The 16,718-nt window shown below is 43.5% G+C and overlaps 1 protein-coding gene across 1 annotated transcript in view; it reads right to left on the bottom strand.

The window, feature by feature from the left end:
• Nucleotides 1-16,718, bottom strand: part of CDC40 (cell division cycle 40) — a 66,347-nt gene that overhangs the window by 32,265 nt on the left and 17,364 nt on the right. The window contains exon 2 of the mRNA XM_066610618.1: nt 5,105-5,191. Within this exon, the coding sequence (XP_066466715.1) occupies nt 5,105-5,191 (87 nt within the window). The remainder of the gene's footprint in view (nt 1-5,104; nt 5,192-16,718) is intronic.

Genomic DNA, 16,718 nt, shown 5'->3' with positions numbered 1-16,718 from the left:
AGATTAAATTGTTTTTAGAGGCCAGTTGACAGTTTTTATATGGAAGAGATTATTTCTTCTTCCCACCTCACACCTTAGTGTAATATACTAGGTGGTTGCCCTTAAAGCTTATTTTTTAGGTTACCTGAATTTCAACAGGGCCCCTAAAATGCTTTGGTATACTCAGCCACTGTTCCTATGCCAATAATTATATGGAGGTGAAGGGGAGGGAGTTGAGCACCCACATTCCTATGGTTTCAGGCAGGGGGAGGTATGACAGTGTGAGGTAAGTAGTCTATTACAGGGCAAGGAGACACAGAGTGCAATCCTAACCCCTTATGTCAGTGCTTTCCAGCTTTCCAGTGCTTTCCACTGACTTTCCAGCACTGATATAAGGGCAATGCAGCTCTGAGGTAAGGGAACAAACACTCCCTTACTTTGAGGAGGTTTCCATGAGTGATACTCAACTGCAGGTTGCAACACATGTCCTATTGGTACCGATATGCCAGTGCTGAAAAGCACGGACATAAGGGGTTAGGATTGCGCCCACAGTCATACATGGGCTGTCCTCATTTCTGGCTCTTACATAAGAACATAAGAACAGCCCCACTGGATCAGGCCATAGGCCCATCTAGTCCAGCTTCCTGTATCTCACAGCAGCCCACAAAATGCCTCAAGGAGCACACCAGATAACAAGACACCTGCATCTTGGTGCCTTCCCTTGCATCTGGCATTCTGACATAACCCATTTCTAAAATCAGGAGGTTGCGCATACACATCATGGCTTGTACCCCGTAATGGATTTTTCCTCCAGAAACTTGTCCAATCCCCTTTTAAAGGTGTCCAGGCCAGTCGCCATCACCACATTCTGTGGCAAAGAGTTCCACAGACCAACCACACGCTGAGTAAAGAAATATTTTCTTTTGTCTGTTCTAACTCTCCCAACACTCAATTTAGTAGATGTCCCCTGGTTCTGGTGTTATGTGAGAGTGTAAAGAGCATCTCCTATCCACTCTGTCCATCCCCTTCATAATTTTGTATGTCTCAATCATGTCCCCCCTCAAGCGTCTCTTTTCTAGGCTGAAGAGGCCCAAACGCCATAGCCTTTCCTCATAAGGAAGGTGCCCCAGCCCCGTAATCATCTTAGTTGCTCTCTTTTGCACCTTTTCCATTTCCACTATGTCTTTTTGGAGAAATGGCAACCAGAACTGGACACAATACTCCAGGTGTGGCCTTAGCATAGATTTATACAACGGCATTATAATATTAGCCATTTTGTTCTCAATACCTTTTCTAATGATCCCAAGCATAGAATTGGCCTTCTTTACTGCCGCCGCACATTGGGTCGACACTTTCATCGACCTGTCCACCACCACCCCAAGATCTCTCTCCTGATCTGTCACAGACAGCTCAGAACCCATCAGCCTATATCTAAAGTTTTGATTTTTTGCCCCAATGTGCATGACTTTACACTTACTGACATTGAAGCGCATCTGCCATTTTGTTGCCCATTCTGCCAGTCTGGAGAGATCCTTCTGAAGCTCCTCACAATCACTTCTGGTCTTCACCACTTGGAAAAGTTTGGTGTCGTCTGCAAACTTTGCCACCTCACTGCTCAACCCTGTCTCCAGGTCATTTATGAAGAGGTTGAAAAGCACCGGTCCCAGGACAGACCCTTGGGGCACACCGCTTTACACTTCTCTCCACTGTGAAAATTGTCCACTGACACCCACTCTCTGTTTCCTGGTCTTCAACCAGTTCTCAATCCATGAGAGGACCTGTCCTCTAATTCCCTGACTGTGGAGTTTTTTTAGTAGCCTTTGGTGAGGGACCGTGTTGAACGCCTTCTGAAAGACCAGATATATAATGTCTACGGGTTCTCCCGCATCCACATGCCTGTTGACCTTTTCAAAGAATTCTATAAGATTTGTGAGGCAAGAAGCCTTACAGAAGCCATGCTGATTCTCCTCAGCAAGGCCTGTTTAGCTCTTCTCCTTGCTGGTAAGGTTTAGGTGACTTTAGTGGCAGTCCCTCTAGCCTGACGCTGCTGTTATGCAATGCCAAATTGTTCAGTAATAAAACCATCCTAATCTGGAATTTAATCCTGAATGAACAAGCAATATGGCTTAAATTACCAAGACCTGGTTGAATGAGATGAGAGCTCTCTTATCCCAGCAGTCTACTCCAGGTTTTGAGGTACTGCAGCAGCCACTGCTACAGGGACAAGAAGGTGGAATCACAATAGTCTCATAATTCTATTCATGGTTCAGGTGTCCTGCCCAGCAGTTGTCAGATTTTGAGCGTCTGAAGCTGGGTAGCCAAGAAAGGGTAAGTATTCTGCCCACCCTGCTGCCCAATAATCATCTTACCTGAGCTGACCAGGGTGGTTTCAGAGGTGGTACTGGAGTCGTCAGGGACCTTGGTACTGGGTGGCTTCAATATGCATGCCATAGTCCCCAGTAATAGTTCATGAATCATGGGCATGTTTCAGGTAATCTTGACTCCCATTCATCAGTCTGGGCATACTCTTGACTTGATTTTTAGCACTGGGAAGGTTTACTAGTGATCTGTAAATGGAGGAGATTATGTTGTCATGGACAGATCACTACCTGGTAGGAATTAGGCTTACTGTAGCTTTGGACCTCTGCTGCAGTGGGAGCCTATCATGAAGGTCCACCTCTGGAGATCTATGAATCTTAAATGGATTCCTGATGGCTCCAGGAGGTTTTCTTGCCACTTCTGTCAGTGACTCTGCAGAGGTCCTAGTTGACCTCTAAGAACAGTGTAATGGCCAGGGCTCCAAACTCCTCAACTATCTGTGCTCTCCCCTGTAGCCAAATCAGCTCTCTAGTTTTCAGGGCTGCTGAAGGTGATACAATAGGGCAGATAGCTACAGCAATGATAATGAAATCTACAAATTCAACTGAACATGGGCTAAATCTCATTTTAGAGACTCATTTGTGGTGGTGATGGCAATGAAGAAAGGGCGCTTCTCTGACACTATTATTATCAGAGTCAATGAGCAAAACCATTTCAAAGGGCTTGGAGCCTATTACATCTGGGCTTCCAGGAGAGAAGGAGAATTCCTTGATTGCCCACTGTGACCAATTTGCAAGGCACTTTGCAGATAAAATCACTTGCAATCAGGATCCTTGGCAGCATGAGGTAATCCACATGTATACAAATTGGAGACTTGCTTCTTCTAGCTTATAAAAGTAGCTCAAATTGGAACTTGTCAAGTGGGCAGGGAAAGTAATTAAGGAACCATTCAAAATCTTAAATTGGCAGTGGTCCAGTCACTTCTGAAAAAAGCCCTCCTGTAATCCACTTGGGTTGGACGACTACTGGCCAATCCAAAGATTCCCATTCTTGGGCAAGGTGCTCAAGCACATAGTAGACACATAATTCTAGAGATTTCTGAAGGGAACTTGGGATGCTGCAATTTGTTAACCAAGTCACAATATCACGCAGGGTCATATGTAATACCGTGGCTCATTCAAACACACCACTATTCCCCAACTTCACCCTTAACATGGAACTAGCTTTTGTTAGGAGAGAAGGCAAAACTTTTCAGTCTGCTCCTCTTACATGTGAGAGAGGAGAAGGAATGGAAGAGCTTGCAAGCCCACTGGTTCCTTAGGCTCATCCACATAGCACTAAATCATGGTTTAGGCCAGTTTATAATTCTAATAGAGGATTACAACATAATCCTTAGTTGCAAAGCAATAGGCAACAAACACCACTATCTCCTCTGTGACTCATCTCAACTACTATTTCTCAATCCCAAAACTATTTTGGGGAACACTTTGACCAAGATCTACATATTTTCTTCTGAATGTGCAAACCCCACATGATTTATGCCTGATGAACAAATCAAGAAGCAGCGTGACCCAGATCACCATGCAATGTTACCTTGGGTCCACTTTAGCTTGACAACTGAAAAAAGAAGCTGCTTACCCTGTTCCTGGCATGGTTTTTCTTCAATTGCAAGAGTGCAGGTCATCTGGTATGATTTAAAGAGATCATGTGAATGAAGGAGCCACTGGTGATCCTGGCCCCGGTGCCACCTGGGGCTAAGACCACTAAATGCCACCCCCCCATCTCATCTGAACGTCTTCTGAGGCTTCCAGGGAGCCTTCAAACCTCACCTTCACTTTTCAGATGAAAACCAGAAATGACATTTTAAAACCCTTCAGAGACCTTCTGAGAGTTTTAAAACATCACTTTCGGTTTTCCTCCAAAAACCAGGTTTGAAGCCCCCCAAAGACCTTAGACAGGGGGCAAGGAAGGTGGCAGGGGGCGAAGAAGGTGCTGCCACCCCTGCAGGCATGCAGCTTGGGGCATTTGATGCCCTTGACACCCCCCCCCCACTACGCCAGTGGAAGAAGTTCCTTAATTTATATGGCCCCTATAAATCCTGCACTTCTGAGTTTGAAGAAACTGTTTCAGGAGCAGGGTAAGGAAGTGGATGATCTGCTTTCCACTTGCATTTCACAGATACACATCAGTGTGGCTTGCATATACAGCAGGCTAGAGGGAGGAAGTGGTGGCGGCGGCAGACTCAAGATGAAGGGCACCCAGAATCCACTACATTCTCAACCTCTTGCTGATACAACCCGATCACCTTGCCTAATGGATGGGCAACCCCTGAACACATCCAACAACTGCTCCATAATTTGAAGTTTTGAGTAGCCTCATTATGCAAGAAAAAAGAAAAACAAATATTCATCAGGAATTCTCACTTTGATTACTGTTTGATACTTAAATTTTGTATTAATTTGACCCACTGTCCTCCTGTGTTAAGTTACATCTTAGTTCAAGCTTCATTTAAGAAAAGAGTAATTATTTCATTACACTGATGTAACATTTAGTGCATTGTATAGATACAAAATGAAGTATAATTGTAAACATTTCACCTCAGCTTGCCTAGTTTAAGATCGAAATATACAGACATCTGAAAAACACTCAGAAACATTTATAATAAATACAACATGTGTCATATTGTTTTCCAAAAAGTTTATTTTGACAGTTTAATAATTTACAAGGTGCGCCTTTCAGATATCTTTTTGAACAATAACAGCTAGCAGCCATGCAACTATTCATGTTATTTTAAAATTTTCCTTACCTCAGGTGCAAACATGGTGTCATAGTTTGGGTTATACTGAACTTCCTTAGTAGCTGGATCAAGGTGAACTCCGGTTTCCACGTCTTCCTGGAAAATTTGACAGAGTTTCAATGGTCACATTTCTCTGATGGCACTATGTTAAGTATTAAACCAATTATACAGATTGCAAGTCCCAGGACATAGTTTGAGGGCAAATGTTACAGGTGCTTTGCTGAAGACATCTAAGTCTGGCCAGTACCTGAGGGCTAACAGCCTAAGAACCCCATGCATATCACTTAAGAGTTTCATGATAGGAAACATTATAAAAGAAATCAACAGAGCAGTTGTGAAATTTGCTAGTACTAATTCCATATTTTTACTTTTAGTTGTACAGTACCAATTCTGCATTTCTTTCTAATGTGGTACTGTGGACCAAAAAAGGTATGACCTGAATTACGTTTTGGACATGTTTACGCTAACATGCTACTAACAGCTCTTGTGAACAAGCTACTGCACTTGATTTATTTCCGCTAAACATCCCAAACAGGAGAATCATAGTTGAGGCTCAGCTAGGGGTCAGCTAGTCCAATTCCCTGCCTTCAGGTTTGTTCTTCATTAAACTACAGAATTCATGAAAGGTGAACGTGCAACATTTATTGCAGACGACTGCCAAAGCAGGACATTCTACGAACACCCAGTGTAGCTTATTCAATTGCTGAACTGTTCTTGTCAGCTAGGAAATTTTTCTAAATGTTAATACTATAATCAAATCTCCTTGTAATTTAAAACCACCGTTTGAGGTGTAAAGCACTCCATGCAGCTTTCTATTCGAGAATGGGAGCTTTAAGCTCCCCATTTCAGAAGCATCCCTCCAAGCCTTCTGGATTAGCCATAGGTGATGCCAGAGGGGGCGAGATGAGCAAGAGTTCCTTGGTCAAGAAGGCTGCCTCTCCAAACTGCTGAACCTATCTGGTAACTTGAAGAAAAAGCACTTTTCACATATTTAGAGTGCTTCTCTTTATCTATTGATAAAGATCTATTCTATTCATTAGAATATTCATTCTATTCTATTCATTGATCTATTCTATACAGTAAATATAAAAGCATTTTTCATATACAGGGGGGCACTGTATCTGCGGATTCAGTTATCTGAGCCTCCGGTGGGTCCTCTGAGCTCAGTAGAGGCCAGAGACGAATGCCCACAGCCTCTTCCAGGTTTAGACTGAGCTTGGAGGTTGGAAAAAAATGCAACTTCCAGTTTCACAGAGAAGCCGGAAGTGATTTTTTTATTAGGAGGTCTAGTGAAGCCCCGGAGGCCTCTGCTGAGCTCAGAGGCCCCTCCAGAGGGGAGCTGGGCTTCCCGCAACTCCAGAGAGTCCAGCCTGCAGAGATGGGTGTTTGCCTGTATCTGCAGTTTTGGCTATCCACAGTGGGTTCTGGAATGGAACCCCTGTGGATAAAGGAGCACGTCTATATTAGAGCAAGTTACACTTCTGTTTGTTTTAGAATAGAAGCATTAATGTGTGATGCACAATTACATACTCTTTCAGAAATCTACAATATGGGGTAAAATTTGCAGGCTCAGGAATGCACCCTTCTGAGTCCGTCCCCCCCATTTTTTTCTGCTGTTGTCATTGGGAATGACACCCCACAAGGTGCATAGGGCTGCTGCTAAAATAAAATATTGCCCTTTATGAGTGCACAGATGTTTAGCCCCAACAAACAAGGTAGTAAATTGCCCCTTTTTTCTGACATTCCTTTGCAAACTGACAACATAAACCACATAATGAATGTCAGTAATGGCTATGAATGAATTTTAGAAAGACATTCAGATGAACTCAAGGGCTTGAATTCACCCAGTATGATTTTACATTTTTTTCTTTCAATGGTTGATACCTATGCATGCCATATTACAAATCAATTCTGAAAATTTCATTAGTACAGATCAAAGGTGGTCTGCCATATAGCATGGGTAGTATGCTTGAAAAGGCAAGTCCAAAGGTCTCCCTTGTGGGTCAAATGATTAATCTTTTTGATCCCGGCCAGTATCTTTTTGCTTCCAGTCCTGAGACCTGCACAAATAGTTTCATGTGTCCAGCAGCACTTGTGAGCTGTTTCATGTGTCACACAGCATGTAGGAACCACAGGGCAAGAAAGGGAACTCCAAACTTCTTTGGAAAATTCAGAGGAATTTTGAAAGCAGCTTGAAATAATATTGCATGGAGATTTGTGGCCCACAATGTATGTTGCTAACCTTTGCTAACTGGGCAAAGCGGCACCTTTCAAGATAGTGCTCATATTTAGTGGGGGGACAGCAACTGTCCCTCTTTGCCCCCCCCCGACACTGTCCTCGCTAGTGGCTCTTTGCTGGTAGTGTTCTGCCTTTTTTAAAGATTGTCAGCCCTTTGGGAACAAGAAACAATTTACAGATTTATTTTACTATGAGGTATTCAATCTGTGCACTGGGCCTCCCTAGGGAGGTGTGGCTAGCTCCCAGGAGTGTCCTGAGTTATCTGGGGGGAGAGAGGTGGCCATAGCTACTTAGCTCAGCCTCAGGTGCTGCCTCCCAACTTGCTGCTTTTCTGCAGCTGTGAACGAGGTGGGTGGGGCAGTGTGAGGTGGGGAGGGTGTGTGAAACATAGTGGGGGGAGGTGGGAGAGAAGGCTGGCTGGGAGAAGCTGGAAGGTATGCAGCGCTTTCCTCTGTTTGGGAAGGAGGGAGCCCAGCCTGCTCTTAGTGGGGGGGGGGTGTCCAAATGCCTGAGCCTTCATTCCTCTGTTTTGCCTGGGGGGGGGAATAGGGGTGGCGTTTGCATGTTGGGGTGTATGTGTGTGAGCATGCCCCCATCTACTTTGGGGGTGAGTTGTAATCTTGCTCTGTGTGGCTGCAATCCACACTTTCCTGGGAGTAAGCCCCATTGACTCAAATGGGATTTACTTCTGAGTAGACCTACCTAGGCTTGGGGTCTGTGTCAGCTTAACCCAGGATCCTCACCTTTCTCTTTTTCTTTCCCCTTCAAAGAACAAAAAAAAGCCACTCTTGATGGGTTTGTCTCCAAAGATTGATTAAAAAATAAAAATATCCATTCTTTTTCAGCCATCCCCCTTTTTCCTCCTGCCTCCTTTTAGTGGGAGGTACTTCCCATGTTGGCTGCTATTTAAGACAAAAGGCACAATCCTAGCTAGGTCTACTCAGAAGTAAGTTCTACTGTGTTCAATGGGACTTACTCCAAGGAAAGTGAGGTTAGGATTGCAGCCAGTCTCTGGGTCTCAGTTTGCATCAGTTTGCAATTAGCACACAAAACAAAGTCTTCCCCTCCCCCAACAAAATCACTTCCCCCCTCCCTTTCCAAAACCCTCCAGGTGTGCTGCTAACAAACTCAGGACACAATCCTAACCAGGTCTACTCAGAAGTAAGTCCTATTTTGTTCAATGGGGCTTACTCTCAGGTAAGTGTGGTTAGGATTGCAGGCTCAGAGTGCTGGCAGCTTTTTTTTTGGTTTCTAGTGTATAATTATAACACCTTCATCCCCATTTTGGGGGTAACGGTGAGGTGTTGTAATGGGGAGCCATGGCCAATGGCCACAAGGATCAGGGAAGCCGTGGGCCGGAAAAGTTAGAGAACCACTGTACCATGTAAACCGCTTTGCGAACTACTGTTGAAAAGCAGTATATAAATATTCAATATAATAATAATGTGCAAACTACTGAAAAAGCTTGAAGCAGCTGTCTGTATTGTAGACCTTTTCTCCAGTCTCAACACGCCTTGAGAACAAAACGGTTAGTATTGAGAACAAAACGGTTAGTATTATAATGCCGTTGTACAAATCTATGGTAAGGCCACACCTGGAGTATTGTGTCCAGTTCTGGTCGCCGCATCTCAAAAAAGACATAGTGGAAATGGAAAAGGTGCAAAAGAGAGCGACTAAGATGATTACGGGGCTGGGGCACCTTCCTTATGAGGAAAGGCTACGGCGTTTGGGCCTCTTCAGCCTAGAAAAGAGACGCTTGAGGGGGGACATGATTGAGACATACAAAATTATGCAGGGGATGGACAGAGTGGATAGGGAGATGCTCTTTACACTCTCACATAATACCAGAACCAGGGGACATCCACTAAAATTGAGTGTTGGGCGGGTTAGGACAGACAAAAGAAAATATTTCTTTACTCAGCGCGTGGTTGGTCTGTGGAATTCCTTGCCACAGGATGTGGTGCTGGCGTCTAGCCTAGACGCCTTTAAAAGGGGATTGGACGAGTTTCTGGAGGAAAAATCCATTTTGGGGTACAAGCCATGATGTGTATGCGCAACCTCCTGATTTTAGGAATGGGTTAAGTCAGAATGCCAGATGTAGGGGAGAGCACCAGGATGAGGTCTCTTGTTATCTGGTGTGCTCCCTGGGGCATTTGGTGGGCCGCTGTGAGATACAGGAAGCTGGACTAGATGGGCCTATGGCCTGATCCAGTGGGGCTGTTCTTATGTTCTTATGCCTTTACTCTTTTCTTCTGGAATCTGCCTTCATTTCTATTAATTCCCTCAGCATCTATTTCCATATATTATAATCCACCTTCAACTGTGACACCTAGCACAGATATGTAATATAGATATAGATCAGGGGTCTCCAAACTTTTTGGCCAGAGGGCCGCATGAAATATCTGGCGCAGTGCTGAGGGCTGGTAAAAAATTTAAATATAAAATTTAAATAAATAAGAGATGGAACTTAGATGAATGAATAAATGAATTAGTGGGCTCATTCACTCAGCCTTTCTGGTGCTCAGAACACCCTCCTGATGCAATCAGAGCACAGCTCTGGTCATGTTCAGTCAAGTGGGCCAGAGGCTTTCAGGGGACAAGAGGCTGGCTGCGGGCCGGATAGAGGCTCGCTGCGGGCCGCATCTGGCACCCGGGCTGGGGTTTGCAGACCCCTAATATAGATGAAAACTCACAAGCACACCACAAATAGATATAAGGAACTCTGGTCTAGAGGGTAGAGCCTCTGTTAGCCCGAACATCTGAAGGTCGCCAGTTCGAGGCCACTGGCAGCTCCATGAATTGTGAGACCAGGGCCTCTGAGAGGAATTTTATCAGGGGGTAAGAAGTTTCTTTCGGGCCCCTTCCCAAAGACAAAGGGGTTGAAACAGAGCGGGGGGGCAGCAATGGGGGCAGGCAGGAAGAAAGTGGTAACAGCTGGAAAAGACTTCACTTTTGAACCCAAGTCTAACAGTCTTCCCAATGCAGAGCTCAGGTCTACCTGCCTGCCTGGTGTTGGCAGCTAGATACAATAATATGGAAAACCAAACACACTCCTAAGTCTCTCTAAAATCTTTCAAAACTTTCAAAATCTTTCAGTACAGAAAATCATTGTAGCAGGTTGTATCACTGTATTTAGGCTCACACTAGAAAGGAATGTGTCCTATGTATACCAAAACTGACTTCTGTAGCCGCTTCGGTCCCACAGCTGTGTCACTGAGCTCCTCTACACTCCTTCACGGTAAGCAGATCCACAAGCCAAAGAACTATTCTAGCAGGTCAGTTTCCTCCTGACACTGTTAAGGAATGTATACATTCCTGGGCCTGGTGTTCATGGCTTGTGGCAGTAGTCGCTGTCATGTGCCTATGGTAATGCTCCCAGCATCCTGCCAGTGAGTCTGGATGAGACTGGAAAATGTAAGATTCCAGGAAATTTCTTGGTCCCTTCCTTTGGCTCCTGGGCCCCCTTTCTGACCCTGGGCCCAGGTACAAATTACCCCATTTACCCCCCCCCCCTCTCCTAGGCCCTGGGTGAGACCTTGAAGCAGCTGACAAGCTAAGCTATTCCACCTGCTCTTTGGTGTGAGCAAAGAAGTGTCTTGGCTGCCCTTCAAGTGAGAGATGAAGGAGCTGCTTGTCAGCCAGCATGGGAGGCAACTGGAGGCCAGTAGTGATACCAGACTGTGAAACATCATTCTGAAATGTTGTGCAGTTCTTGAAAGATAGAACCTTTCTGTTATTGTAAAAATCTCCTCAGGGATTTAGAGATAGCCTGCCTATGTGAACTGCCTTGAATAAAGTCAGAGGAGTAATCCGACGACCAGAAAGGCAGTATATAAATACCAGTATTATTATTACTATTATTATAGTGATAGATGCAGACCAGTAGTGGAGAGAACTACATAGATGAGAATAAGCATGAGCTCAACGAATCCCTCAACTGTAATGTACTAGAAGAATTTAATTTGGTGACAACAGTGAAGAAAGATTCAGTACAAGAAACAATGTTAACTATGTATACTATGAAAACACTACGAATAGTGTTTGAATTCTGTGTAAGACTCCAAACATATAGAGAGATTGTGGTTTAGTTTAGAGCAGTGGTTCTCAAACTTTTAGCAATGGGACCCACTTTTTAGAGTGACAATCTGCTGGGACTCACTGAACATGATGTCAATAACCTGGAAGGGATGTCATGGCCAGAAGTGACATCATCAGTTTAGGCTTCAAAACTAAGCCGCAATCAGCCAAATATCCTATTACACAGCATGCTTGTGCTGTTATTTTGCATAGCCTGGAATTCAAACATTCCAGCTCAGAAAATAAAGCAGGATACAGATTTGAACCATTCTCCAAGCACACAGCACTCCCCCCCCCTTTCCAGCATGCCATCTTCCTACCTAAATCTGGGAAAAGCACTATGCCTCTCTCCCACCAGAAGCCCACCATGACCAGTAGCTCTTTACCCTGTATTCTGAGCTCAGTATTTTCAATGGTGGATGAGCTAGGTGGTACACAACTCACGTGAAATTGGCTTGCAACGCACCTATTGTGCGATCACTGTTACACTGCCATTGTGTTACACTGCCAGTGTAACATCAGGGACGGAATGGTATAGGGAGCCTCCAATGCAGAATTTTGCCTCCAAACCCCAGCAACCTGGTGAGAGCACAGATTAAGCATTATATTTGCATAAAGTCAGTGATACATGTGCTGGACTCTTGAATGTAGGTTAGTTTTACATAGCTCTCTAACCAGATGAGGCAATAATTACTCTTTTAAAACAAAGAATTATATACAGGTGCAACCTATTTATCCACGTTTTTATCTGCGGATTTATCTCAACTGGAATGAGATGGGGGGAATTCAAAGTCAAACATACCTTTGCCTCCTTTGCCCTGCACTGGCGTCTTGCTCAAGGCAGCCCAAAACACTGCAAAAATGCTCTGCCTCGCGCAGGCAGGGAAATAACCCTGGAAGAGGTTCCCCTTGCGAAGGAACATTAAGACTCCTGGAGTCCCTGAAGCAGCAAAGAGGTTGAAGGGGGGACGGAGGGGGCCCCCAAACCTCTGTAGCCAGTGCAGCAAGGTGGAGCGCTCTCTCTCTCTCTCTCTCTCTCTCTCTCTCACTCACACACACACAGGGGCAGGTATGGTAGGAACAGAGGGGATTGCTTTAAAAAACCCAAGAAGTGTTTGCCCAATCCCCCCCTTCAGACTGAGATGGTGCAGGCTCTCCGTGCTCCAGCCTACACAAACAAAACAGCCCAGCAAGCAAGTCTTCCCAGCAAGCAAAGCATGAGATTTAGGCTACAATCTGATCCACACTTTTCTGGGAGTAAGCCCCACTGACTAGAATGGAACTTACTTCTGAGCAGGCAGGCACAGGACTGGGCTTCCAGGCTACAATCCAATCCACAATTTCCTGGAAGTAAGCCCCATTGACTAGAATGGGACTTACTTCTGAGTAGAAATGCATGGGACTGGTCTCTTAAAAGCTCAGCATCCCACCTGCTAAAGAAGCGGGGACAGCTGGCAATGGGGAGAGCTGAGTACAGAAAGGGAGAGGAAGGGGGAGAGGCAATTGAGAACTGCTGCCTTAGTTTCCTTCCATCCTCATGTGTCAGGCTGCAGTGTATTTGCATAACTCTGTGCCATTTAGCACAACAAGAAGCTTTTTCTTAATTGCCTCGGGTCACAGAAGGGAACTCACACACATAAATAGGCTCCACCTGTACTGCTGCTATTGTAAACTGTTGTTGAAACAGAAAGCACTAATAAAAAAGCTTCTTGTTAATTCCATAACAGTCTGATAAAGAATTTGATTACAAATTTATGCCTTTAGAGGTTCAAAACTCAAGACTTTATAGCCAAGAGCAAGTAAGGAAGGGAGGGTTTTAAATTAAATTTAGTTTTAAATTAAAACTAATTCAAATTTTATTTAAATTAAATAAAAAAATCAAATAACTTGCTAAGCCAGTTGAGGAAAACTGTCAATATTCCTCAACTTACTACCAATATTAAAAAAAAAAAGTTCAGATGTGTGCCATTCTTAAGATCCCTTAAAAAAAAGGATTACAAGGGATAGAAGACATCAGCAATTCAGTGAGCTACTTTGCATAATGCACCACCTAATGTGTGCATTAGGGTGTGTCTCACTAGACTTGCCTATTAAAAATGCTGTATGCACAACACTCCACAGTTTGTGCTTCAGTAGTGGTGTAGATTCACTGTTTAACAATCTTTTCATATCAGGACCTTCCCAGCTTTTACTAGCCTTTACTTGGCTAGAACAGCAGTTAAGGATATATTCACAAGCCTTCATTTCATAGCCCATGCTCTTTAACTAGAAACAATACAACTATTCACTAATCTACACACCATAAAATTATACAAATACAATTGTCTGACTAATGCTATTTTTCTCATCACATTGGTATTTTTCCCCCTTGAGTTCTATGCTCTCAGGAGATTCTTAACTTTCTTAAATTACATGAAAATTTACCCTGATGGATAAAAAATTCTAAAGCATATTTCTTGATAATAGGGAGAATAATTTTCACTATTAAGGAAACAAGACAATTAAGCAGTTTTCCAACTGACATTCTGATGTAAAGCATAAATAGTAAACTTCACATCAGTTAACTGAACAAATGAGCTATCCCATAACTTCGAGTCTATCCTTGCTAAACTGTCACAAATCCATTATTTAACTTCCTTCCTCTTCCCTGTTAAAGTTTTTATTCGTTCAGTAGCATGCAACAGGGAGCAAATTGACAAGAAACATTCTCACAAGGGTAATTATAGCAATTCTGGTTCAACTGTACTGTTAGCTTAACATATCTAAATCAAGTCAGATCCATAAGATGGGTTCACCATTCTCTCCCTCTGTAAAACGTTGTGGTCTTGAAACTGAAGCACATATCGTATTGATCCTGCTTTTACGTACAAGGCCTTTTGTATTCACCATTTCCAATAAGTGGATCAAATTTCTGCCCAAACTACTTCCTGCTAATCTTTGTCTGACAAGTATTTCTGAATTATATCTCTAAAAATACGTATGTTCAGAATGCTTTCAGCCCCCATGGTATTGCTTTGAACAAAGAAAAGGTCTTTAAGGCTTTCAATGTAATAATTAGTACAGTACTGCCACAGGGCAAGGAAACAGACTAGAAGCCAGTGAAGCTGGACTAGATGTGCCATTTGGCCTGATCCAGCAGAACTCTTTTTATGTTCTTAAGGCCAAACCAGGAAGTCAGTGAAACTCCATGTTTCATACAAAAAAAGGCAACTTTTTGTAAATTCCCTTAATAGGAAACACTCATGCAGACTTGGGGCCATACAAAGGCCAACAAAGGGAAAAAGATACTGCCTGAACCAGTTATTTGGTACTAGAGTTATGTGGTTCAAAGCTGACTAAACAACAGTTCTCAATTAAATTGCTCCACATCAGCTTGGAGGGATGTATTGAGTGGACTGCCCCAGAGCTGTCTTGGGCTCTGTGCTGACCAACATTTTTATAAATGAACCACATGATGGTAGATAGAATACTTATCAAATTTGCAGATGACTAATTGGGGGAAGGGGGGGAGACAGCTAATACATTGGAAGACTGAATCTGCTCAGTGCAAGCAACTACAGCATCCCTGACAGGGGGCTATTTAGCCTCTGCTTGAAAACCTCCAGTGGGGGAGATCTCACAACTGTACAATCAGATTGGTTAGAACAGGGGTCTCAAAACCTTTTGGCCAGAGGGCCACAACAAATACCTGGCATAGCATTGAGGGTCGGAAAAAAAATTTAAATATAAAATTTATATAAATAAGAGATAGAAATTATTATTATTATTTTATTTTTATTATTTTATTAATTTATACCCCGCCTTTTTGCCCAACGGGCACACAAGGCGGCTTACACCTTAAGCTTACGCTTTAAGGCATTTGAAACCTTAGATGAGTGAATAAATGAATGAATGGGCTCATTCATTCAACCTCTCTGGTCCTTAGAACACCCTCCAGACACAACCTGAGCATAGTTCCTGTCACGTTCGGCCAAGTGGGCCAGAGGCTTTCAAGGCATAAGAGGCTGGCTGCGGGCCACATCTGGCCCCCGAGCCGGGGTTTGGAGACCCCTGGGTTAGACTGTTCCAGTGGTGCAGCTCTTACAGTTCAGAAATTTCTTTTCATGGCTAGCCATTACCTTTCATGGCTAGCTAACCTTTTATTCTCCTCTGTTCCATTTTGCAAATGCTGTTGCAGCCTGGTTCTGTTTTGCATTTAGCAGAGATCTGTTTTTTTCAACACCAGGATGGGATCCTCCTTTCCATTTGAAGCAAAGTCCCAGGTTACAATTCAATGCACACTTACTTAAGAATAACACCCATGGAAAGCAGTGGGTCTACTTCTGAGTAAAAAGGGTTGCAAATATATGCAGCTGCATCTCTCTGCTGTGAACTGAATTGCACATTCCCAGTTATGTGTTATGGGTTGTATGTTGTACGTAGAGCTTCTGGCTTAACACACCAGACACCTTAAAGGTGAATTTGATTCATGGATCTCCTGCAGTGGTTCCCAACCTTTTACACTTACATATCCCTTGGCAGCCCATTTCCATAAATTGTACCCTTCATATTAGCAAAATGTTTGTAATACAAGCCCTCATCTCCTCTATATGAAAGCCCAGACTTCATGTAGTTACCACAGTGTTTTCTCTTTTTATCTGTTTGAAGAACAGAAGACTCTGCCTTTGCAGTGTTTTGCACTAGAAGTGTGCTGAGAAATTCAGGGCGATTGATCACTTTCCATATTATGTTTCAGTTTCTTACTGTGTTGGTTTTCAATCACTGGTTCATAGATGAATTGTTGACCAAAAACTAGCCATTGGTGGGGCTTTCACAGCCAACTAGCAACCTTCCTTCCCACCTTGCTGGCCCTGCAAAGCATTCTGGAGCAAGACCTGCCTTTTTCTGCCATTCTTTTTCAAGTACCCCTAAAGATCCTGTTGAGTGCCCCTGAAAGTACATGAATCCCAGGTTGGGAACCACTGTTCTACTGGTATGTTGTTTACAGTGCACGGATAGAGTTTACAAAAAGGTGGTGAACACCAGAATTTAAAAAGAATAAAAATTTATCTTATGATCTTTCACTATGTTTTTAATAAATTAGAGACTGTACAGTTCTTAGGTAACAATTAGTGGTAAGTTATTTTTCAGGATCTGACCTCAGGTAAAATCGGCCAAAACTATAGTCAGACACCCCCCTAAGCTTAGCCCCGACTTATCAGAGGGTCATAGAAAATTCCATGATTTTGCTGAAACCCTGCCTTCGACTTATCTGTGAGATTGACTTATAGGCGAGTGTCTGCAGTATTTATTCATTTATCCATTCAT

Source organism: Tiliqua scincoides, chromosome 1, assembly GCF_035046505.1.
Source record: "Tiliqua scincoides isolate rTilSci1 chromosome 1, rTilSci1.hap2, whole genome shotgun sequence".
NCBI classification, from domain to species: Eukaryota; Metazoa; Chordata; class Lepidosauria; order Squamata; family Scincidae; genus Tiliqua; species Tiliqua scincoides.
The sequence above is the reverse complement of the archived record's forward strand: the minus strand, read 5'-3'. Positions and strand labels throughout refer to the sequence as shown.